A 24,456-nucleotide genomic window follows, 5' to 3' on the forward strand; every position below is an offset into this window, starting at 1 on the left:
GAAGTCGGACAACTTCCGAGACCTGGAGGCCACGCCACACTGGGTGAGGGTTCAGTGGAGAGCCAGGCGTCAGCTGCTCTTATCCCATCCTAGCGACCAGACTGGGACCCTTATCTGTTCCCGCACAAGAGCCACAGCTTGAGACAGGGTCCCGCACATAGAATCATAGAATGATTTAGGCTGGAAGGGACCTCTAAAGATTACCTAGTCCAACCCCCTGCCATGGGCAGGGACACCTTCCGCTAGAGCAGGTTGCTCCAAGCCCCTGTGTCCAACCTGGCCTTGAACACTGCCAGGGATGGGGCAGCCACAGCTTCTCTGGGCACCCTGTGCCAGTGTCGCACCACCCTCATCATAACAAATGACTCCCTTATCTTCAATCTAAATCTACCCTCTTTCGTCTTAAAACCATTGCTTCTTGTCCTGTCTCTACAGGCCCTGGTCAAAAGCCTCACTCAGTCTTTCTTAAAAAACCCTTTTTACAGCTGAAAGGCTGCAAGAAGGTCTCCCTGAAGTCCTCTCTTCGGGGTGAAGACAAACCATTGCAAGCGTGCCACAGAGACCTTGGTTACAGCAGGCTGCAGGGCCTTGGAGAACTGTATTTGGCTTAAGTGCAGAAGATGCGCTGTCACTGCGTAGTGGGCTGTGCGGGATCGGGCAGGCCCCTAGATGTCAGTACTACCCTGCGAGCGACTTGAAGTCTCAGGCATCCTTTGGTGTCACCCACGCTGATGAGGGACCTGGATCTGTCCTTCACAGGAAGCATATGAGGCTGGGGTGCAGCACTACGATGCAGATGAGTACCTGCAGGCTGTGGCCAGGCTGGAGGAGTCACTCACAGAGGCGCTGTCAGCACTGGAAGAGTGTCGTGCCCTGTGTGAAGGGCCTTGGGAGGATGAGGAGGAGGAGGAAGAGATGCAACCTGGCCTGTACGAAGCCATTGCAGGTAGCATTAGATTCACAGAGGGTTGGGTAGGAAGGCCGTGCTTCCCACACTGGACGCACCCCATTTCCCAGTGCTCCTGTCCGGAAGAAGTGTGAGCTACTGCTTTTCTTGCTCCTCTCTCTTGCAGCCCATTATATTCAGGTTTTGAAGTGCAGACAGCAGTGCGTCCTTGAAATCGCCACAAAGCCAGGGCGGATTTCTGCCACAGAAGATTTCATACCTTCTCATCTTGATTTACTGCAGTTTGCCTACGATCAAGGTGAGCAAAGCCACAACCCAGCAGGTGATGCTGTGGCACCCCTAAACTTGCCCTTTGCTTCTGGGCCTGGAGGACAGCATGTCATGGGAAGGAGTAAGCACACTGACCTGAGCGCTACCTGTGTCTCCCTCTTTCTATCCCCCAGCTCTTCCCAGAACCTCTCTTTTCTTTCTAAAACCTGTGGCCACCTTAGGAGAGGTTTCCTGTGGTCCACTTCAGTTTTCCTTATGCAGCTTCTGCAATGTGTGGCTGTTCCCACTTCTTTCTTCCAGCACTCTCTTTATCTTCCCTTGCACCAACTATCTGCTGTGTGTTTTATGCTCTCTTTTTTAGTACATGGCTCCAGACCAGGCCCCCACTTCCTATCTAGGTCATGCATATATATCTCATCTCAGCAGTGGTGTTCCTTCTGAGTCAGCCTGTAGTCCCAAAAGTGGGATTGTTTACCTCCTGTGCAAAATGCCAGTATAAACACAGAGTCGAGGTATTTTATTTACTTGCTCTTTTGCACAAGATAGGGTGCTAGGTGGTAGCTGCACAAAGCAGGCACACCCTCATTCTGCATACATCAGAGTCTATACCAGGGGGGTAGAACTAGATGAGCTTAAGGTCCTTTCCAACCCTAACTATTCTATGATTCTTTACATTTGAGAGAACAAAGAAATTACTTTTCATTGGTCAAAAGTTGATAAATTATGATATTAATTAGTACTCTATCTTCCCTGCATCAAATTGTCCTCTTTTGCAATGTAAATGAGAGTGCGTGCTCCCTGAGGGTGTGGGCCTTTTTGGTCCTGAATTGAGTCAGTGCTCACAGTCTCCCCCTGCCACCTTCACCTTTCACTCTGTTACCACCGTTTCTGCTGGCTTGTTTCTTTGTTAATCATCCAGTCTTTGGCACCCTCTGTGGCAGGCCCCTTTTATCAGTCCTTTAGTTCCTCTTTCTAGGTTAATGTGGTTAGTAAGGAATGCATTGCTTATACAAAGTCCTATTGTTACATTCTGTTTTGCTAAGTGATGTTGTTATTCTTACTTTTCACGCCAGATACTATTATCACTATGGCAAATTCCAATCTTGCTAGCCATCAAGCCCTCCCTGCCCTCACTGAAGTGATGGCTTGTCATGGTATTGATCATTCTGTCACCCTGTCACTTTCACATGTCCCTCAGCTCTTCTCTTGGATACCTCTGCTCCTTTCTACATTGTCCCAACTGCCTCATCTCTTCTGTCAGACCACTTTCAAAGAAGCCTCCAGACCCCTCTTCATGTCAACTGGGTGAGGGAGGTGGGACCATCTTTCTTCCAAATATATACCTTTTTTCCCTCCATCTCCTCTGAACAAGCTCCCAGTAAGTATTGAAAGTGGACCCATTCTTCACCAGGTTTATTCGCTGTATTCCCTTCCCACTGTTGGGTAGAGGCCCAGCGAGGCAGGGATTGATGTGTACTCTGTTGTAAGGCCTCCTGCTGTCCGGTCCTAAGCAGGGTGTTGGCTGCTGCTGGCCTATGCACATTTGCTGCTAACGTTGACTCTTTCACAGACTAACCTGTTCGTTCTTTTCTGTCCCTGCACAAGTTGGGAACCAGGCGCTGGCTGCTGAATGCGCTGCTTCCTACTTGCTCTTCTATCCCATGGATGAGCTAATGTTGGAGAAGATGAACCAGTATCGCACAGGACTGGGAGAGGACAGAGCTGTTACAGCCAGAGAGGTAGGTACAACCCCAGGTCTGTACTTTTTGGCCCTCCTCTGTCCCATACAACAGGATCAGAATCCAGGAGACAAAAAGGGAAACATGTTTCACTGCAGACTTGTGCCAAGGCCAGGACTAAAGAAACTGGAGCCTGAGTTTACTTCTAGTCTGTACAGGCAGGGTCCCTTCAGGACAGAACCTGGTTTTCAAAGTGCACAGCAGTGTGTTGAGGCAGCTTTCTGCCCTGGACAGGGATGGGCTTGTCTTTTATGGGGTGATTGTTTAACAGCCTCTTTGCTTCCTTAGAGTATTCAACATTATGTGCAGAGATCTTTGATGGAGAAGAAGTTGATTTATTATGCAGTGGAGCATTTAGGAGGAACTTTTAATGACCCTGTAAGTATCATGTTAATCTTTCTGCCCTCATTTCACCAATAGTTACCAGAATTCATTTCAATAGCACACGATCCAGAAAGGATCATATGTTGATGAGAAAGACCCCTGAGTCCTTATGAGGGGGGTCTTTAAGGCCTTCCCGCTGCTCCAGGACTGAAGTTAGTTTGAAATTGCTGCTGTAACAATAGGCATAGCCCACTGTGGCTGTTGTCGGAAGCAGGCCGGAGCCATTGGTCTGGTATTCACTGGAGAAGTGGGACAAGGAACTGGCTGTTTGATATCATCCAATGTGGGAGAATGTTGTGTACTGAACCATCAGCATTTGTTCCTCCAGGATCTTTGGACTCCAGATGAGCTGATTCCTGAAAACCTAAAGGAGAAATACAGGTAAGGTTGCCAAGTCAAATAGGACAGAAATATAAGTGTTGGAAGTAGGGGATGGTACAAGGAACAGTAACACCTACTGAGGAATGGACAAAACAGGAGCAGGAAGGGTGTGAAATGCTACCACAGAGGATAGTTAGGCATAGCTCTGTGTTCTGACAGCCCTGGTCTCTGTTTTTTCCCTTGCTCCCGAGAGAGGATCAGGAGAAGCAAAAGCAGGAAACTCTGGATGTGGAAGAGAGGGATAAGAGGGGTAAGTAAAAGAGCTTCAGGAAGGACTTGGATGCAGTCAGCCAGACTTAGCCCAGCTAAGTGCTGTCTTTTCTTCCGTTTTCAGACATTGGAATGCTAGCATAGATGCAGACTGACTCGAATGGCTCAGCAAGTCTTCTTACTGTTTCTTTTCTCCCTCTTTGATGCATGTGTAATCTTGCAAAATCTCACTGCGTATGTCTCTGGGATGGGAACTCAGAGCACTGTGGCTGGAGAAGCTGAGAGCAGTGGTGCCTGAATACATGACAAGTCTATGGACATGCAGATCCCTGTTCAGTGTGGCAGGAGTGTCTACACCAAACTTGGTTCAACTCCACCAGCCCAACTTCAAACACCATTTTTCTGAAGGGGACAAGGGGAGAGGGGGAGAAATGGAAACTGGAAGCAGACTATTTGGCTTGGGCAAGTCTTTCCCTGAAAAACACAAGTCCAAGAGTATTGTGGCTAAATGCTGTAGACTGCAGTGCAGAGTACCGTGTTCTTGCTGGTCCTCTGTTCTTATGTGTGGACACACAGCCTCTTGCAGGGCTCTGTCCTGGAGTCTTTCCTTGAAGTGATCCCAAGTGGTTCTCTGCTGTGACACATGGGAGGCACATCATTCTGAGGGCCTGAGTGCCTTAGAATTCTTGACCATGCAGAGGTCAGAGCCAGGGGGAAAAAAGGCCAAAGATCAAAAGATCAGATCACTAACTAATACCCATTTCTTTTCTTTGGGGCTGAAGAAAGTAGAAAGATTCACTGGCGATAATTCTGGGATGAGATGTGTGATGGAAAGGAGGGTTGACAGAGGTGTTTACCTGCTTCTTTTCTCCAGAGTCTCACCCCAGTAGGCTGGACCTGTTTTGCTGCTGCGATTCACAGTGCACTCAACTTTTCCCTGCTGCTCTCCCAGCAGGCCCCAAGTTTCTGCTGGCTCCTGAAGCACTCACTGTAGGCCAGCTTCCCCAGCTGATGCTCTGGTTCCCCTGAAGCATGTGAGGGGTGCAAGTGGCCCAGGTCTGCGAGGAATGGGCACTTCTGGGGAACTGTCCCCTCTCCTCAGAGAATGTATAGTGTCTCTCCACTTCCTTATCCAGACTGGGGGTTGGTGTCTGAGGGCTTCTTGTCCAAAGCTTGCTCATGCCTGTCTGTACTTGCTTCTCAACAGGGCCTTTGCCTTTTGAGGGTATTGCTGTCACGATGGATTCCCACCAGATGAATGGAACTCAGCGGGTTGTGTTTGACAGAGTGCTGACGGAGTCTGAGTGTAAGGACCTTCTCCGGCTGACAAAGGTGAGGCCTGGGTCTTCCCTCCTCAGAAGGCAGGACTGCAGCATTTCCATGGAGGAGAGATGACATCCTAAGGTGTGTCATCTGTACCCTTCTATTCTAGGCCGCGGGAGAAGCAGGAGATGGCTACCGGGCAAGACGGTCACCTCATACCCCACATGAGAGATTTGAAGGGCTGACTGTTCTGAAGGCCATGCAAGTAAGTGGCTCTGTGAGTCTGACACCTTCCTCATTGTCCAGAAACAGTGTTTGTCACCCGAGTATTTGTCTCTGTGGAGTGCAGTCTGGATGGGGGCATGGAAGTGTTATCTTCCTCACAAGCACAAGTGCAGTCCCCTCCACTGTCATGTTTAGGCATGTTTTACATGGTGGGCTTGATAAATGCTCTCTGTCCTGTGAGACAGGGTTTTGGGATTGTTCCTTGTCCTTGCGCAGTCTTGCAGACATGAGAACTGGATAATAAGATGGAAGGAGCTTCTGGAGGTCTCTAATGGGACCCCCTGCTCACAGCATGGCTAATCCAAAGCTAGATGAGATCCCTTGAGGTTTTGTGCAGGCAGGTCCTTATCATCTCCAGGAGTGAAGATTCCCCACTCCCTCTGGACACCTCTTTCAGTGTGTACCACTCTGAGAAAGACTAACTTTTTCTGTCTAACCAAAATTTTCCTTGCTGCAGCTTTTGCCTGTTGCCTCTTGTTTTTTCAGCGTATCCCTCTGAGAAGAGACTATCTCCATCTTCTCTGTAATGCTCTTCTAGGTGACAGGAGACCGTAGTTAGATCCTCCTTTGGCCTTCTCTAGGCTGAAGAAACCCAGCTCATTCAGCCTTTTCAGATGTGCACCCCTGCCATCTTAAGGCCCTTCACTGAAGACTCACTCCAGTTAGCTCGTGTCGCTTGGGCACTGAGGGACTCAAAGTGATGCTGCATTCCAGGTGTGGCTTCATGTGCTGAGTAGGAGGAGAGAATTGCTGTACTGTACAGGTGTACTCCTGACTTACATTTACATGAGGAAACATGTTCTTTTCTTTGATGTGTGACCACAGGACTTGTACACAGGTCTCTTCTTCCGTACTGCATACGTGTACACAGCATTTCTTAGAGAGTCTTTGTATGCAAGTATTTTAACAGGCTTGTTTTTCACTTGTAGCTGGCCCAGAATGGGGACGTGGACTGGAGAGATGCCAAATTGCTTCTGCAGGCCAGTGAGAAATCACGGAAAATCATAGAATCCTATTTTACTCCTGGAAAGAAACTGCATTTCTCCTTCACGCACCTTGTGTGCCGCACAGCCATGGATGGTAAGAATCTTTCACCCTGTTAGCGCCTGTCTCCTGGAGAGTCTCCTAAGTTCCAGCCATGTGCTCTCAGGAGACTCTCTTCCCTTTACTCCCCCTGTGCCCCTTTCTCTGTGCCTTGTTTTTTCTTGAAACTGAAAATACCCCTGTTCTTCTTTGTAACTCCCGTTTTCAGAGGAACAGGAAGGTCGCATGGATCTTAGTCATCCTGTCCATGCTGATAATTGTCTCTTGGATCCTGAGGGGCAAGAGTGCTGGAAAGAACCACCTGCCTATGTGTACAGGGACTACAGGTAAGAGAAGAAAGGGACCTGCATTAGGTCATGTGGAAATCAGAATGTCTCCTCAGCCCCATCTGAGGATGAGCTCAGCTTATAGAAACCAGGTGATGGGTTGATGGCTCAAAGCCAGCCAGGACTGTAGCATCAGGCATAAGGCTGCATCAGTGTCTTCAGAACGATGTGTGAAACACCTTCCCTAGGTTGGGAAGGTTTGCCTTTTCTCTCTCCTCAGAGCCATCATTAATGGAGAGCAGAATGATGCTGGAAGGCTACACAGACTAGAACTATGATAACAGATTGTTGTCTCGTAGGTCTGCCACACTTTCACAGCCCACTGCCAGCCCTTATGACACTATTTCATCTAATCAAGTTCCATCTTCCACATTTTTCCATGTATTAAAGGAGAGGGAGAACCAAGCGCCATGTATTTCCTTTGGTTGAGCAGCCAGTGTACTTTGGTGACTATTCTCTCTGTTCATCTCTCTTAAGATTCACTGTCAATACTTCGTGTTGGGTTTTTTCTTCCCATGTGAAAGTGTTTTCCCAGCCTGTGACAGGTTTTATTACTCGTTTATGTAAGAACCTGAAATGTATGTTAAAGATGGTGACAGTTACTGCACACTGCAGCCAAATGCGGTCAGTTCGCTGCAGCTGATTCTTCCTATTTCCCATCCCATCCCTGGGCATCCAGAAGTGTTATTTGCCTTTTCTTTGAGTGGTAGCTGTACCCAGAGCAGAAATCTTTTCTGAGCAGCCTATGGTAAGCATGTGGGTCTTGGAAGGAATTCCAGTATCACTGAGTCCGTTTTCCTTCTGGTGTAGATGATGACTTGGTATAGTCAGATTGTAAAGTTACCAGGCTCTATCATGTAACTGGTGAGATCATTTTCCCTCCCCTGGGAAAGCTGTCCTGTCACATCACTCCTCCCTGAGGAGTGGGCTTCTCTGACTTTTCCTTGAATGAATGTTAAAACATCTTCCTGGGATCTCTGCCACAGAGTTATCTTCAGGAGTATTCCTGTCCTTTTGCAGAGTTAATTATAATTGACCAAGGAACTCCAAAGGGCTGAGCTCTTCCAGTGTCCTTTTGAAAGATGTCCCTGTGCTGCGAACTTCCTGGATCTCTTCTCTGTATTTGTGCTATGGTCATTAATTATTGAACAGGATTGGGCCCAGGAGTCCAAGAGTCCCAGTACTCCTCCTCCATGCGAACAGTATTCCTTTTGGTGCCATTGGTGCACTAGTCACTGTGTGCTGTTCACGTGCTCTTCTTCACCTTTCTACTCATTTCCCTATAGCACTGTTCTCAGTACTTTTACTGGAGTCCAAAGTGCTGAGATCAACCATTTCCCTGACAAACCAGCTGTTTTGTCAATGCCTGTGTGGCCATCCCGATCTCCTTTTAGTGCCCCCATCGTATATTGTAAGACTTTTCACATTTACCTCTTGTCCCCCAATAATCCTTCTCAGAAATGGAGTCTAAAGCCCTCCAGACTACTACAGTCAGGCTAACAGGCCCATTTATGCTTCAACCATTAACCTTACCCTCCTGCCCTTTCATACTTGTGAGAGGTCTCCTTGCTTTTCCGCAGTCATGTTACCACCTTCACTTCACTGTCTTATTAAAACTCTGTGACAGAAGAGCTATGCCTTCCTGGCTTTCAGGGCTCGTAATCCTCTCACTGTCCTTATGTCCTTAACGTTTTGCTTCAGCAGTCACAGTGTTGATTTCTATTTCTTTCTCCTAGTCCTAGTGATGAGCCTCCATTCCTCTGTCATTTTCTATCAGCTTAGTTGAATGCCAAGAGGAATGCAAATAGCTTGCAGTCCATTCTTTCACCTTGTCAACTATAGTCTTACCTACACTGTACACTGGCCTCACTACTTTGTTGTCTAACATAGTAAAGAAATGCCTTGTTTTAAGTTTCTTTTTTACTTGTACTGAGCTGCTTCTTGACCATTCTTATGTTACCCTGAAATTCCTTCACTCTTAAGACATGGCTTTCTTTGCTGATCAGTCTCCTCTTCCAGGCTTTGCATTATTCCTAATCTTAAAACATAAACAACTTCATGCCAGGTCAGAACAAAGGTCTGTGTAGTCCAGGGCATTGTCGCAATGGTGCTACAGGTGCATGCTGCAGAAGATTCAAACCAAACCAAACCAAACCAGGACAAGCATGTAGAGGTAATTCTCTTAGCCTTAGTGTAGAGGAATATTCTCTTAGGCTCCTGTGGCTTGCAGCTCAGGGATCAGCTGGGTTAGGCACTGCTGTATTTAACACTCTCATATGGATTCTGCTAACTGGTCTACTTGCTTTTTGAACCTGTGGTATTCACAGCCTCCTGTGATGAATGTGAGGAAGCACCTGGGAGGAATGAGATTCACCTTCCCATATGTCCTCTTTGTTTTTGTCCACAGTGGCATTCTCTACCTCAATGATGACTTCCAAGGTGGAGGCCTTTTCTTCACTGAAATGGACACTGTGACTGTCACAGTAAGTCTGGGAGTGGCCATAAGAAGGAGAGAGGACAGAGTGTGAGACTTGGTCTGGGTGGGAGGAAACTAGTTGGTTGCTGGATCCCGCCATTCCAAACCCAATCCAGTACTGGTGCTGTGGCAGATTCAAATAGGAGCAGCTAAAGGCAAATTGAGGCAAATCTCAGACAGAAGAGAGATTAACTCCTTCTTAGCTGAGATGCTCCAGGCTCTTCCAGTCTGTGGGTGTCTGCAACCTGTGCTGTCCCTTTGATTCTCTCTGTTACTCCCCAACATCTGCTTTGCTTATGGACTGGCAGTGGTTACCTGGTGGCTGTCTGCTGTTCCAAGTTCCCAGAGGCAGCATGACCTCTATAGAAGGGCCATGTGCCCCAGAGCAGGGGGCTGCTGGCTTCATTGTCCCTTCTTTCTCTTCTGGCAGGCCGAGGTGCATCCGAAGTGTGGGCGGCTGGTAGCCTTCAGCTCTGGCAAGGAGAACCCCCATGGCGTGCGGGCAGTGAGCCGTGGAAGGCGCTGTGCCATTGCTCTCTGGTACACACACTCCCAGGAGCATGCTGAGCAGGTAAAGGACCACACTGGAGAAAGGGTTACAAGTACTTCCAAGCAAGATTGAATCCCCCCAGAGAATAGCTAGTGGGCTTTCCCATGGGGCAGGGCCTAGTGCAGCAGCTGAGGGTTGTCCTCTGACAAGGCACCTGGTGTAGAGACTAGCCTGTGATGGATCCTGCAAGAGAGAATGGGCTCTGGGTGGGTTGGATGGATATGGCAAAGATGAGATGTGTCTTGTCAGCCCCTGTGAGCCAGGACCATAGCCGGGACGGGTTCACATCATCTCTGTCTCCATGGCTGTAGGAACGGCTGAAGGCGGAGGAGCTGATAGAGCAGAGGGCTGTGGAGCAGGACCAGACTGATGGGGAAGAACATCAAGGAGCTGATGGCAGTGGTAGATCATCCTCAGAGCCTCCTGTTCCCAGCAGTGAAACCAGGTATACAAGCCAGAGACACAAGCCTGGCTTGGACAGGACACAGCACCCCAAGGAGCTGCGGGCCAGAGATGAGTTCTGAGTATTAGGGGCCCCAGGGGCAAGACTGGCACACACCATGGCCTGCCAGGTCATGGTAGCACCAGGACCACAGAGGCCTGGAGCAGTGTATTAGCATGCTAGAGCCGTAGTGATGGGGAGGGATGTAGCTTTCTTCTCTGTGACATCCCAGCAGCTGAAAAATGGAAGCAGGGACAGTTATTAAAGTCAGTGACACCAGGAACTTTCTTCACTGCCTCACCAATGTGTCTGTGCCACTCAGAAGTCAGAAGGTAGGGTCTCCTCACCCCACTCCTCACAATGCCAGCTTCTTGGTCATCCAGGGCCAAATCTGAGAGGGGGAGGAGGAGCCTGGGGTCTTTCAGCAAGGTCTGTCTTCACATTCAGGAACTTAAACCAGAAGCCTCTGAGTTTCCTAGGCACCTGCACACTCCAGAACCTTGCAACTGGTCTGAGAAGGAGAAGGTGAGGAACTGTAACTCTATGGAATAAAAGCAAAATGCTGGACACAGATGTTGTGGGAGCTTGAGTCTATTTGCTGGGAGGGAGACACGCACACTCATTGCTGGTGGAAATTTACTTAACAAACAATGGAAGGAGAGTGAGCCCTCAGTGAAGGAAAACAAAGTCTTTGCTCAGATGCCAGCTACTTCCAATAACGGAGCAAGAGGGAAAGTCAGCTCCGCCATGGCTAACCCCTGGGAAGGGTGAGGTGTGCCTTTAGGAAGAGCCCTGTATACTCACGTGTCCCTGCAGCAAGGCCTCTCTTCTTTTTCTCCCTTCTCTCCATGCACTAAATTGCCCCTAAAAACAAAGGAGAGACTTTGTTTAGCAGTTTCTACCCTGATACACATACAATCTGCTGTCACTGCTCAGGGATTAGTGTACCAAGATGAGATTATATTGTAGCCAAACAGGAATTGAATGGGGTGGGTATGGAGTATCAAAAAGAGCAGTGACCCTTTCCTTGGGAAGCATTAGAGCCTGAGATCAGTCTGTGATCATGACATGATCAGGCCTCAATGAGACTTGAGCATGGAGACCTCACCTAAAGTTCAGCTGGAAGAAAACTTTAGGGCCAGGGCCAGTGGTGTAGGAGGTGAGTGGGTGATCCCGTCATGGCTGTTGGCACAGGGCCCCTGCTCCATGGGAAGGGAAGATGTTCCTCAGTCTGGATCCCCGCACTTCCTTGACACACAAGCTTGGTAAACCTGCAGCAGCAACCCCTTTGCCTCCATCCTCCCCAGGGTCACAGGAAGAAGACACTTTGATGTGTGTGTTTCAAATGCCCTTTCCCTGGCGATAGGTCCAGCACATCCGTGCACATCACACAGCTGCCCCATGATCCATGTGGGGATGCTGGCTGGTTCCTGCTTGATGAGGACATGTTGGGGGTGAGGGGCCAATATCCACATCTCTGGCTTGCTTTGCCCAAAGTTGGCTTGGGTGATTAGACTGATGGCCTCCTGACGTCAGATGAGATCCGTTAAAAGGTATTTATCTCAGGCTTGGGCCAAAGCCGTGGGAGAGATTAAAAGAGATTGAGGCCAAGATAATCCCCTCGCAGCATCCCACTAAAGTGGCTGCCAAAAGGCATGCCACCAAATCTTCTGCCACCCCTAACCCCTGTGCCCAGTTCTGGTTCCCCCATACAGAGCCCAGTTTGCTGCCCAGAGAGGGGGGTGAGCCTGGTGCTGACATTGGTTTTCTCTTGGCAAGGCTGCTGTGGGTGGCACCATCCCTCTTCCCACCATGTCCATCACATGAGTGGTGGCACACTGTCCCTGGGAAAACGGGAATTCCTGTGCGCTGTGTGGTGCAGCAAGCTCTGCCCCAGTGGCTGGTTAATCCTGGCCTGTTCTGGCTAATCTGCACTTTATTAGTTGCTGATATGAACAGGAGTCCAACGCACCCGTGATGGTTTCCTTCCCTTCAGGAGCAGAGTGCTACTCTCTCTTTTCACCCCTCCCCATCCCACCTGCTTTGCATTACATCCCAATCCGATTTCCCCAAGTCTCTGGTGTCTGATTTAATTTGCCTGACGCTGCTCCTGGAATCAGCCCTCCCCCAACCCCTCCCGTCCACAGCCTTCCCATGGGGAGATCAGTCCCGGGAGAGGCTGAGGAGCAGAGCGGGAGCAAGGGACTCGCTGTGCAGACGCGCTGGACCGAGTGGACACCACACAGTGACAAGGGGCTTCTGGCTGGTGGGGAGCCGTGTCTCAGCAGGGGAAAGAGGCTGTGAGGGTCCCATCCAGGGGGGACCACAACCCACCTCGGTCTACAGATCCCGGTAAGGATGCTGCCGTGTTGTGATGCCTGAGGTCACCTTGGTGAACCCAGCACTTGGGAGCCTGAGTTTCTTGGTGTGGTTTTGTAGGGAGTCTTTGTACAAGGACTGATCCCATCAGAGGATGTGGGAGGGAAGATGACGGTGGGGAAGGGATTGGGGTTAGCACTGAGATGTCTTTTATAATGATGAGAGGTTTTGCACCGGGATGGGGTTGCTTGTTCTCCCTTTGGCAGGTAAATCTCACCAGTTTCCAGACTGGAACAGGGGGGTTACGCCTCCCCTGAGAGACCTGGTACTTACTATGGTACACAGCCCTGCACTCGTGGTGCACCACTGTGCAGACCTCTTTGCAGCTGGCTGCTTTTCTGAATGGAGAAGGAGCCCTCAGAAAGCAAGGAGCAGAGCAGGGTAATTTTACCCTGGCCTTTGATCTCCATCACAGGGGAGAAGGATCATCTCTGTATCCGGCTCTGCAAGGAGCCCAGGGTCACCAGGGCGAGCATGCGAAGCCAGCTAGGGATTACACAGAGACCTATGAATGCTGCCTATTAATACTCAGTCCTCCCTCCAGCACCTTTCCCTTTTCTACCTACAGCCCTTCCCCAGCATCCCCCAGAGGGACCACTCCCTTCCCAGGGAGGGGAAAGCTACCTGGAAGATAGGAAATAAGGGGATTCACCTCCCCTTTCTTCCCACCCATCTCTTGTGCCCTGATCCCCACAAGAGTGATGCAGGTGGCTCGATAGGACAGCCCCTGGGGTGCAGGCTGGGCCCCAGCGATGGCGGGGTGCAAGGGATTTAGCCACTGTCCTGAGAAGTCATGGTGTGGCAGCAAAAGGCAGATGGTGGATGATTCTGGATCTCCATCATCCTCACAGCATGGTAGAGGCAATAGCTCTGCTACAAGCAGACACCCAAGGGCTCAGGATGGGTCTGGTTGCCCACAGACAGGAGTGCTACAGCAGGTGCCTCCAGCAAGTGTATCAGAAAAGGCAGGAGGGGAAAGGACTGTCATGTCAAAGAGCAGAAGGAATGAAACATGGTTTCTAAAGCCAAGAACTGTGAAGTGGATGAGCACAGCCAACACAGAGCTCAGAACAGGGCTGGCTTGAACTGACTCTGGACCAGTACTGGTGCAAAGATCCTCCTGGCAGTAGCTCTTTGCAATGCTGACGGTGGTGAATTGCTTTTCCAAAGGTACCTAAGGACTTAGTTTCCTCTACTGCTTGGCATTACTAAGAGCCCTTACTTTGAGAAAGTATTGAGTGAGCACCATTTAGAAGCCTTCCCCATTAAAACCAGGCCGGGCAGCTATCATGAGCGACAGTGAACTAAGCTGTGGATCCACAACGAATGTGCATCCCTAGGATTCCACTGGTCACGGCAGGAACATGCCTTGGCTTGACTCCAAACTCCATTCCTTTTTCCTCTGTTCGTCCCTTATTCGGTTCCTCCCTTTCCTGTTCTAAATGTACATGGCCATGAGGAGCTGCTCTTTTGCACACCTGCCGTGGTGCTGCTGGGAGGCAGCTGAGGACCAAGTAACTCACTCTTCACAACATGCAGAGGGATGTGATGGCTGGAGGTAACAGGCAAAGCTGGAGCTATTATTATCTCTCATCTGTGGCTCCTTGTCCTTCTGAGGCTAAGAACAATTCCCAACTTCATTTAGAGTGTTCCCCCAAAGGGATTTAAAGGTTTGGACAGAGTCCTGAACCTGAGCTGCACCTTCTCTATATTTAGCCCTTTTTATCCATCCTCAGCATCATGCCCCTGCCCTTTTATCTGTCTACTGGCTCCAAAAACCCCTTGTCTGGTTGTGCAGCTTCACAGAGCAGGAGCCTGTGAACTGGTGCTCCCATGGTAGTGACAGAGTTGAGAAAGAAACACCCAGAGAGGGGAAGAGCATGGTAAAAAAGGAGGACAGAGGCAAGGAAGGCTGGGGTTCCGATGTGTCATGAGGAGGACGTGTGCAGCCAGCTTCACATGGGGCACAAGCTGGAAGAAAGAGAGAACAAGACTCCTGTCTCCATGCAAGCCTGGGTGGGAAAAACAAGAAGTCCACAAAGACAGGTTAGGGCAGGTGAATGGACAACAATCTCAGATGGCCAAATGTGTGTGAAATAACAGCCTGGAGAGCTTCTAGGCCAAGCAGTGGAGACTGGGAGGAGAGAGTCAGAGGAAGAGGTGGCCCAGCAAGAAAAGGCAGTGCAGTGCATAGGGTTGATGAAGGGAAAATTGAGGTAGGAGGAGGTGTGGACCACAACGGTAGAGCTGTTCTTCACAGAGTGGCTGCAAGTTCAGGTTTGCCACTTGGTGTGTTGGTAGGCAAGTGACCAGAGCTGGGTGCAGTCTCTGCAGCTTGACTGTACACTTGAAACTGAGCAGCAACCACCACAAGATAAGGAGGATGCTTTCTTTCGAAAGCTGAAAGGCCCTCCCCAGCATCTTGCCAGTCTGTCAGTTAGCTGAGAGATGGCGTGGGGTGCCCAGCCCCTTCCCAGAGGATAAGTGCATGGAGGTGAACTTCCGTGCCCAGCATCACTCAGGCAGGTGCAGCTATGCATCCTTGCTGGGAGGAACCCCCTCATTACTATTCTGGTTAAAGGAGAGACAAATACAACAGTGAAAAGGGCACAGCTCGTGTGCTGGTCTGTCCCCATCCTTCAGTGTGCCTGAGGCACATGCCTCTGGACTCCGACAGTGCAGCCCTGGGCTCCTCTCCTGCTCTCTCGCCATGTGGTGGGGCCAGCAGACCGGGCCAGCAGCCACATCCAGTACATGGGCAGGGAGCAGGCAGCGGTGCTGTGGCTCCGTTCAGGCTTGAGGTCGGCAGGTACAAGCCTTTCAGCACATACAGCCTGAAATAGCCTCCCCAGTGATAAGATCATGCTTCCCTGGAGCTAGGGGAATCCTGTATCGCCCTGTATTTCCCAAAGTCAAAACCATGCTGCAGGAGTCATTGATCAAACAGAAACTCACTCTGCCCGGAGGATCAAAGCAAAGCCATGGAGACATACAAGGGAAGGGATTCTGGAGGGAAACTCAAAGAGCTCTATGAAGCAGCAAGCAAAGGTGGGAGCTACCTGCATGTGCTTGCCCACAGCAGGAGTGCAGCCTGGCATGGCAGGACCCAAAACCCCATTGGCTGGAAAAAATGAGGCTTTCACACAACAGGCCAGAGGGGGATGGAGGTGGTGTGACCCACACAGATTAAGAGGAATGCTGTAGGCGCTGCTGGAGCATTTCTTGGCCTTGGGGCAAAGCGCTGCTTCTAATGGTGAACAACACATAGAGCACTTCTGGACACTCACATCTACCCAGGACAAAGATTGAAGCAATTAAAGACCCAAATTGGCTACAAGAGTGGGAGATGCTGGAATCACTGGTGAAGTTTTAAGCGCACACAACAAAAGAGGACAGAGCTGCTGTGTGCATCTGGATCTTGGATATGGATCACAGTTCTGGATCACTGCTCCCTGCAAAAGCAGATCACCTATGCTCTTTAAACAACCGAAAAGGGCTTAGAGAACAACAGAGATAATAGGATGCAGTGGCTTACATGGGAGGAATGACTAAGTGTGCTCTGCAGTCTGGAAAAGAGATGGATGAAGACAGATATGACAAAGATCTGTAAAATACCAAGTGATGCTGAGGTGAATAGAGACTAGTTATTTGCTGATTCTTCCAACTCAAAAGCTAGGGACCACCAGGTGGAACTAGTGTCTCTGGGGGGTAACAGAACCAATCTTCCTTGCAGAGCCTGAGGGTACAGAGGGTGCTAAACTTTGACATGAGCACAAAAATTGTGCGAACAAATGCATAGAAGAAAATTCCATCCAGAATTTTCAACTAATGCTGCCTCTAGCTTTGGACATCAGTGAAAAGCTGGGGCTGGGAAAGTAGGAGAAATATCACTACCTACTTACATGGATCCTTACAGATCCTTTTTCCTTGATGGTCAAAGACTAGCCCCCAGGTGGGCACTGCCTGGTGACGCTTTTACCTAAGACAAATGATCTGAGATAGCCACTGGGCTCCTCCTCCTGAAGCTGAGGGGGACAGCTCGGCCATGGACGGGGACAGCTCTGCCACAGACAGGGAGAAGCCGATGAGGCAGACCCAGAACTTGGCAGGGCTTGGGATGGAAAGATTAAAAATAAAGAGGTGAGGGGACAAGTGTGGCCAGAACCTCCGTAAGAAGCTCTAGAGGTCTTCAGCTTCTCAGTGTATGTGTAAGCAGGATACCAGACCAAACGGACCTTTCATCAGGCCAAGTATGATCTTGCTAAGGGCTTTGACCAGTTACAGCACATTACTGAGCATTCAGGCAAGAAATAGTTGCAAAGCTTTTATCAGAGGTGCCTACATTTGCATAGCTGAGCAGTCACACCAATGCCCTTTCAATCTCACACCTCTCTCCTTGGATTTGTCTCCCCAGACTCAAGGCTGCCCAGGTGGAAGAGCCACCCCTAGGTCACAAAGATGGGTGAAATGGAACAGATGAAGCAGGAGGCTGAGCAGCTGAAGAAGCAGATTGCGGTAATGTTGGCAACAGTCATGAAACTGCCAAGAGGGTGTCTACCCAGTGTCCAAGTTGTCCTCCTCAGCCACAGCGTGGGGTTCAGCTTTCTCCATCTATATCCTTGAGGCCCCTGCAGTTCTGCACAGTCCTTTAAGTGCTGGTAGAGATCTTCATAGCATGGAGGGTGGGGGGAAGAGAAAGAAAAGAAAGGAATGAAGACGGGACAATACAATGGTGAGAAAGAAGTGGCTACCAGCATTGTGTCTGCATAGGGCCAAAGAGTGTAGTGTGTCCCCAGGACCTCTGGGAGGCAGCTGGGAAGATCCATGGAAAGGGTGTCCAACGGGGCACTGGATGCTGAGCAGCTTTTAGCTCACCTTCCGAGGTGCCCTGGTCACAGACCAGGATCTCCCTGTGCCGGCCACAGCCAAAACACAGCAAAGGCCCAGTTCCTACTTGTAGCGTCCCCCAGGCTGTGCCCCTGCATTCCACATTGCCTCATGTCACGGCTTCTTTCCTGACCCATCTGTTCTCGTCTCTTCTCCAGGATGCCCGAAAAGCCTGCGCAGACACAACACTTGCTCAGGTAAGGACAGGGCTGGCCGGGCAGGTGAGGGTGGTGGGGTGTCAGCCAGCACCGCTCCAAGGGGGACTCTCTCCAGTTGGGAATGGAGTTAGGAGGCAGCGATGTGGGGAGAATAAAGCTCCTGCCAGTCCAAGGTGAATTCTTCTTCTCCCCCTGTTTCCTCAGATCGTGTCTGGTGTGGAGGTTGTTGGCCGCATCCAGATGCGGACCCGAAGAACCCTGCGTGGGCACCTGGCCAAGATCTATGCCATGCACTGGTCCACAGACTCCAAGTGAGAGACGTGCTGGGTGCAGGGCAGCACATGGGTGTGAAGGGTGAGAAGGCTCTGATGGGAAGAGACCTACTAACATGACCTTGTTTCTCTCTTACAGACTTCTGGTCAGTGCCTCACAAGATGGGAAACTGATTGTGTGGGACACATACACAACTAACAAGGTAGGAGTCTGATGGCTGCAGCAAACCAGGATGCTGGAGCGGGTCCCCTTTGGAGCTAATGCCCCTGTCCTGCTCTCTCTGCTGCCAGACACCTGACATGATTTCTTGTCCTCCCAGGTTCATGCCATCCCTTTGCGTTCCTCCTGGGTCATGACCTGTGCCTATGCCCCCTCAGGCAATTTTGTGGCCTGTGGAGGCCTTGACAACATGTGCTCCATCTACAGCCTGAAGACTCGTGAAGGCAACGTCAAAGTGAGCAGGGAGCTCTCAGCCCATACAGGTGTGTGTGGTGCCTGCCTGCAGCCTGGGTGCCCTTTGCTTCCAAACCTTACTCCTGTAGCCCTACCCCATTTCTCATATTTGCCTGTTCCTACCTCCCAGGTTACCTCTCCTGCTGCCGATTTCTTGATGACAACAACATTGTGACTAGCTCTGGAGATACCACATGGTGAGTGTTACCTTCTGCATCCACATCCTAGTGACATGATCCCTCGTGCCTAGTGGCCAGTGCAGTATTTTAGCTCTACAGCAGTCCGCTAAGGACTAATTCCTCCTACACATGGAGGCCACACAAAGCACCTTGGGAAGCCACATCCATTCTTCCTCCCTTGGCAGAACATGTGCTTCTTATCCCAGTGGAAAACAGGTCAAAATGCAGGTCTATTGGTGCAGCAGTAAGGACCATGTCGTCAGCTCTCACGAAGCACAGTGTCATGACAGAAAACATGATGAATTTATATGGAAGAACCTCTTGACTGAGGATGAGACAAGATGTGGCATTTCCATCAGAGATCAAGGTTACACAAGGCTTGTTTGCCTGGCTGTAACGTGGGATCCCAGTCAATATGGCCCATGCATCCTACAAGTGTGGATGCAGCAGACCTTTGCCACCTGGTTGCCTGTGGGGTCTTCTTAACCTTCTCTCAGTATTTCCTTCAACTGTCACAGTTATTGGAATAGGGTCAAACCTCCCACACCCCCAGCCTCAGTCTAGCTCTGCTTTGGCAAAGGTATGACTAGCAACAGCTGTGAAGACATCTCCTGTTGTACACAGCTGACTCCAGGGATATCCTCATTTTCCTGTGCTTAGCCAGACCCATGGCTTCCCTCCTTCTGTCTATGAGTGTGGTAGCTCTTTAGCCCATTTGTAGCCCTGTTCTGCCTGGGATGGCTCTGAGAAGCTCTCTCCTCTCCCACAGCGCACTCTGGGACATTGAGACGGGGCAGCAGAAGACTGTGTTCCTGGGTCACACCGGTGACTGTATGAGCTTGGCTGTCTCCCCAGACTTCAAACTCTTCATCTCTGGGGCTTGCGATGCTACTGCCAAACTGTGGGATGTGCGAGAGGGCACCTGCCGCCAGACCTTCTCAGGGCACGAGTCTGATATCAACGCCATCTGTGTACGTATGCTGGCTTCACAGTGCTGGGCAGGCAAGGAAAATGGACCAGCTCTGAAACGGGGTCTTGGGACAAGGTTGAAAGAAGCTGTCATAGTCGTGTGGGGAACAAGGGTCTCAAAAGACCTTCTTTAGCCCCATGATCCAGATTGAAGCAGGAAGAGCCTACGTTCACTGAAGTGTGGAGGCTGGCTCTTCCTGGGGAGATCTTCTGAAGAGGAAGAAGCACAGATATTTGGGAGCAAGTATCCCCCTCAGAGGCAAGGATGCAAACCAGAGCCCTAGAGGTAGCAGGGCAAAGAATATGTTAGTTTAATCCCATGTGGCTAACCAAATGAGTCTGCCAGCTTCCTGCAACCTCTGTTGATTGAACCACCCTCCATTGGCCTCAGTTAGTACAGCTTTTCTCACCTCTCTCATGCTACTCTGCCAGCCACACAGTTTTCTGCCATACCTGCTCCTGAGGAGCTCTTCTTTGCTCCTTGTAGCAAGGACACAGAAAAGAAGTGTGTATGAGAAGGCTGGGGCATGAGGATCGGAGGAAGGTTCTTGTAGCTCTGAATCATGTCAGACCCCATCTGGGAAATCATGGGTGGACAGTTGTCAACCCCCAAAATAACAGCTAGAGTTAGAGAGACACTAGTCTTTCCTCAAGACTGGGGTGTCTTGCAGTGGTTCTAGCCCTTAGGTCATTTGCTTTCTCAAGGTGCTATGGCTTTACTATACCTTAGGATGAGATCTCCCCCTTCAGCAGACTCAACTTTTATAATCCAGTCTTTTGTCCCAGTGGGTTTTCCTACCTCCCTGGCTCTGTGGTGGTGAACAGGGAGGTGAAGAGGTGAGGAAATCTGTAAGGCACAGTCTAAATAAAACCTGGTGTGTGTCCTCCTCAGTTCTTCCCTAACGGTGAAGCCATCTGCACCGGCTCCGATGATGCCACCTGCCGCCTCTTCGACCTCCGGGCAGACCAGGAGCTTATCGTGTATTCTCATGAGAGCATCATCTGCGGGATCACATCCGTCGCCTTCTCCCGCAGCGGGCGCCTCTTGCTTGCTGGATATGATGACTTCAACTGCAACATCTGGGACTCCCTGAAAGCAGAGCGTGTGGGTGAGTGGCGCCTGGGGGTGCTCCTTTCGTTCCCTGCGAGATCTTCTGTCCCTACCAAGGCAAGGAAGAGGCCTTTATCTTTTCTAAAAGGGGGGAAAGAGCATTAAGGTTCCTATTAGCTAAAAGTGCTCACAAGCACTTTCTCCCAGCCTTTGCCTTTTGCCAGTTCCAGCTACTCAGACTGCCACTTGGTGGCAGGGCACCAAGCTGAGCATGGACCCGAGCTTCCATCCAGCACCTTTGTGATGCTCATACATAGAATACACCCAAGTGCAATGTTCTTTCAGATGTGGCCCCTAGACTCTGATTACTTACAACACAGCCCATGCAGAAATAGCATGTCTATTTCTCAGACTTATCAAGGATGCCACATCCTTTCTTAGTCATCTGCCATTGCTCCAGAGTGAAAGCAGTTGTATGAGAATTCTGCTAGCCAGACCTTCACAAGAACACTGTTCTTTGGCCAGTCCTATGGGTGGTGGTTGCATGCCATGCACAAAAGTTCTTCTGCGTGTTTGTTCTTATTAGCCACATTTTGATCATAACATGTTGTGCAACTATACACAGGGGTGTAGGTACACAGTTTATAACGCATGTCCTCAGTATAGTCAGTCCCAGGCCCCATTTCTTTTCCTGACCTCTCTTCTTTCCCCCCATAGGAATCCTTTCTGGCCATGACAACAGAGTGAGCTGCTTAGGGGTGACAGCAGATGGCATGGCCGTTGCCACTGGCTCCTGGGACAGCTTCCTCAAGGTTTGGAACTGAAGCCGGAAGCAGAGAGGAAAAGAGCAGCGGAAGCATGGCCCACAGCCAGAGCCCATGCAAACAGCACTGTCAGCTGAGCACAACAGAAATGCCTACCCACCACTCCCGCTTGTCTCTAGACACAGGTCGCTTGTAGGGGTCTCCCAGAGTGAAAGGGAAAGGAGAGGTTGGGGAGGGGGAGCTGGGAAGCAGGAACACACACTGGCCCTTCTCTTTACCTCTAAACAGGCCCAGCAGCTTCCAGCCTTGTGCAGGCATGAACACCTGCAAAACACTGTTCATTATGTCTCAGGACTTTACGTAACAGTTCAGAGACCCTGCATCTTCCTTCAAACACCTCTTTCCTGCATCGACACCCATCCTTCAGAGGGCCCCTCATCCCAACACCTTTATCCCAGACTTAACTCTACCTGGCTTCTCTGTGCAGCTGTCTTATATCCCTGCAGGCAGTCTCAGAGACATACTGGGTTTGAGAATTCTATCATACAACCTCAAACAAAAAGCTAGTGTAAATTGGGCTCATTTTCCATTGGGGAAGACTTAGCTCAAATTTTATCTATGCATAAATGAGGGAGAAGTAGCCCTCAGGCCTGCTGGAATACCAGGAATTATTATATTTATTCTTATTTATTGTCTGCTTCTTGCTGTTCCTTCTCTTTTTGCCTCACCCCTGCATTGTGTGGTGACCCTGTCTAACCAGTAGCCATCAGCCCATTTTCAAGTCTGTCACAGACCTCCATAGCCCAGGCAAATAAAGAAAGCTCACATAAGCACAGCAGGCTCTGTTCTTTCCATCATTGCAATGAGCTACTGCAAACATAACTCTCTTCCTGTGCATACTGTCTGCTGACCCTATCCAGAGAACATCTTATCCCCAGGCCTTGCTCTACCTCAAAGTGCCCAGGGGTGGGTGTTCCTCACCGATGTTTTCAGTTGAGAAGAGGCTGTTAGTCCTGAGGCTTGCTGCCCTAGAGCTGAAAATGTATCCTTGCACACCTTGCAGATTTGCCCCTATTCCACTTGTTGGACCATACCAACATCATAGAGTCCCAAAGCTCTGCAATAGAGGTGGAAGTCAAGAAGGTGTAGTGACTTATCAACAGAAGGTCAAAATATTAACACATAATACTAACTCATGCTGCTTTGGATCTGGCATGAGCAGACCCCTGCAGTAGGCTACAGTCCTTTGTAGGTGCAGCAGAACTCCAGAAGTGACACTGATCACCTGAAGAGCTGCAATTTCCCAGCTCACTCTGTAGTACATGGGTTCATGGTCAGACCCTTCGCAGCACAGCTCCATGGTGGCATGTTACAGGCAGGGACAGAGCTGAGCTGAATCTTTGTCCCCAAAGCAAACGTTGCACTGGGCAACCAAGGAACTCCTACTGTCCTATCAGGACATAGATAGAATCAGCAAAGATTTAATACAAATTTATTTGCTACAGATAAGAACACTACAGCAAGTCAATACAGCCGATATACAACAGAAGAGCTGAAGTTGGTACTGTACACAAGACATGCAGAGCCTGGAAGGAGAGACAGAGCACTCTTCCCCCAACAGGGATAGGTGAGAAGAATGACCGCAAGCCTGAAGTTCCAGTCTATTGTAGGATTTCTCACCCCAGAAGACTCTCAAAACATAGAAGCAAATTACAGCAAGATCTTGGAGGAGGAAATGCCTAGTTCTCCACAAAAGGGCACTGTTGGTTCTCTTTGTTCAAGTCGCTCCAAGCACAGTTCCCAGATTTGAGGCTCCTGCCCAGATCCACCATCACTTCCTTCTTCTCCCCAAGGTTCTCTCCCAACATGTGCCTCTTACCCTAGAGAAATAAAACAAACATAGTACAAAACAGAAGTTAATTGAAGGTTAGTTCTCTGTGGAACATGTAGCCCATTTTCAGGCCATTCAGCTTTGGCTCTCTTGTGGCAGTGTTTAAGTGACAGATTTCTCTCTACAGCCTAAAGGATGCACTGAAATGGACAATACCACGGTAAAGCCAAAGATACAGACATTAAACAAGACTAGTGGGCACCTAGGGACAAGACCGACCCACAGAAAAAGACTTATGAAGTCACTAGGCTCTACAGGCCTAGGAAGCCACAGTTCCAAACTGGGACCCTACAAAGCACAGAAAATGAAGGATTTGAGGGTTTTTTTCCCCCAGCCCATTCTCCCTCCCACACTAGGGCCCATTAACCTTTACCTGGCGAGGGGCAGGAGCACTGGGGGAATTATCATCTTGTAGGATGCTGAGGGGAGAGCGGCCAGTTCCACTAGTTGTTGCTAGGATTTTGTTGGTGGTCTTGTATCTCATGGGCTTGCTCCCTAGTGACAGAAGGAAACACATCAGTCTGTCATGACAAGGCTAGAGGGCCCTGGATTTTAAATGCTTCACAACCTTTCTGATCTAGCTTGCTTGCCTGTGCAGAGACTGTTATCCAAGGACTTCCAGGCAAAGGGATCACAGAAAGGTTGAGGTTAGAAGGGAGCTCTGGAGGACATGTGGTCCAAGCCCCCTGCTCCAGCAGGGCCACCTAGGGCCAGTTGCCCAGGACCATGTCCAGGTGGCTTGTGACTACCTTCAAGAACAGAGACTCCATAATCTCTCTGGGCAACCTGTTCCAGAGCTCAGTCATCCCCACAGCAAACAAAGCATTTCATGGCGCTCAGATGGAGCCTCCGTGTTCTACTTGCCTCTGGTCCCATGACTGGGCACCACTGAAGAGCCTGGTTCTCCCTTCAGGTATTTATACCACCCTTGCACCCCAGCTCTTCCAAGGAGAGACTGCAAAGTCCCATTGAACAGACCTCTACAATTTCAAACCTGCCTCAAAGAGGGGAAGAGCTGACATTTACCTCTTGATTCTGACTACAGGTTGCAAACATAACTTTTCAGCTGCTGACAGAAATCAGTTGGATAAAAGAACAGTTCTCAAAGGACGCTGGCTGCAGAGCCCCGAGGCAGTGGGAGACAGCCGAGCTGGGGGGAAGGAACAAGGTCCCTA

General features: G+C 49.9%; 3 protein-coding genes across 4 annotated transcripts; 2 read left to right on the plus strand and 1 right to left on the minus strand.

Annotated features, from left to right (window-relative positions):
• Positions 1 to 759: 759 nt before the first annotated feature.
• LEPREL2 (leprecan-like 2) lies at positions 760 to 10,486 on the plus strand (the record flags this gene model as incomplete). The annotated part of the gene is made up of 13 exons (XM_010010150.1): positions 760 to 946; positions 1,074 to 1,205; positions 2,783 to 2,916; positions 3,205 to 3,294; positions 3,629 to 3,681; positions 3,873 to 3,931; positions 5,099 to 5,223; positions 5,324 to 5,419; positions 6,369 to 6,519; positions 6,692 to 6,809; positions 9,217 to 9,292; positions 9,716 to 9,856; positions 10,147 to 10,486. Coding segments are annotated over 13 exons (1,575 nt in total), but the record flags the coding sequence as incomplete, so codon positions are not given.
• Positions 10,487 to 12,448: 1,962 nt separating this feature from the next.
• GNB3 (guanine nucleotide binding protein (G protein), beta polypeptide 3) lies at positions 12,449 to 21,571 on the plus strand. Of its 2 annotated transcripts, XM_010010148.1 has the most exons (10): positions 12,449 to 12,629; positions 17,071 to 17,171; positions 17,702 to 17,740; positions 17,906 to 18,012; positions 18,113 to 18,176; positions 18,294 to 18,456; positions 18,558 to 18,624; positions 19,376 to 19,577; positions 20,468 to 20,684; positions 21,344 to 21,571. In XM_010010148.1, the coding sequence occupies exons 2-10, from the start codon at positions 17,115 to 17,117 to the stop codon at positions 21,448 to 21,450; spliced, it is 1,023 nt and encodes a 340-aa protein (XP_010008450.1). In that variant the 5' UTR covers positions 12,449 to 12,629; positions 17,071 to 17,114; the 3' UTR covers positions 21,451 to 21,571. The 2 variants fall into 2 exon arrangements, with proteins under 2 accessions (XP_010008450.1, XP_010008451.1); XM_010010149.1 differs by lacking the exons at positions 12,449 to 12,629; positions 17,702 to 17,740 and having other exon boundaries at positions 17,115 to 17,171.
• Positions 21,572 to 23,129: 1,558 nt separating this feature from the next.
• Positions 23,130 to 23,802, minus strand: CDCA3 (cell division cycle associated 3; the record flags this gene model as incomplete). Its single annotated transcript, XM_010010151.1, has 2 exons — positions 23,130 to 23,270; positions 23,655 to 23,802. Coding segments are annotated over 2 exons (289 nt in total), but the record flags the coding sequence as incomplete, so codon positions are not given.
• Between the last annotated feature and the right edge of the window lie 654 nt (positions 23,803 to 24,456).

The sequence above is a fragment of the Nestor notabilis genome, unplaced genomic scaffold, assembly GCF_000696875.1.
Source record: "Nestor notabilis isolate BGI_N333 unplaced genomic scaffold, ASM69687v1 Scaffold28652, whole genome shotgun sequence".
Taxonomy (NCBI): Eukaryota; Metazoa; Chordata; class Aves; order Psittaciformes; family Psittacidae; genus Nestor; species Nestor notabilis.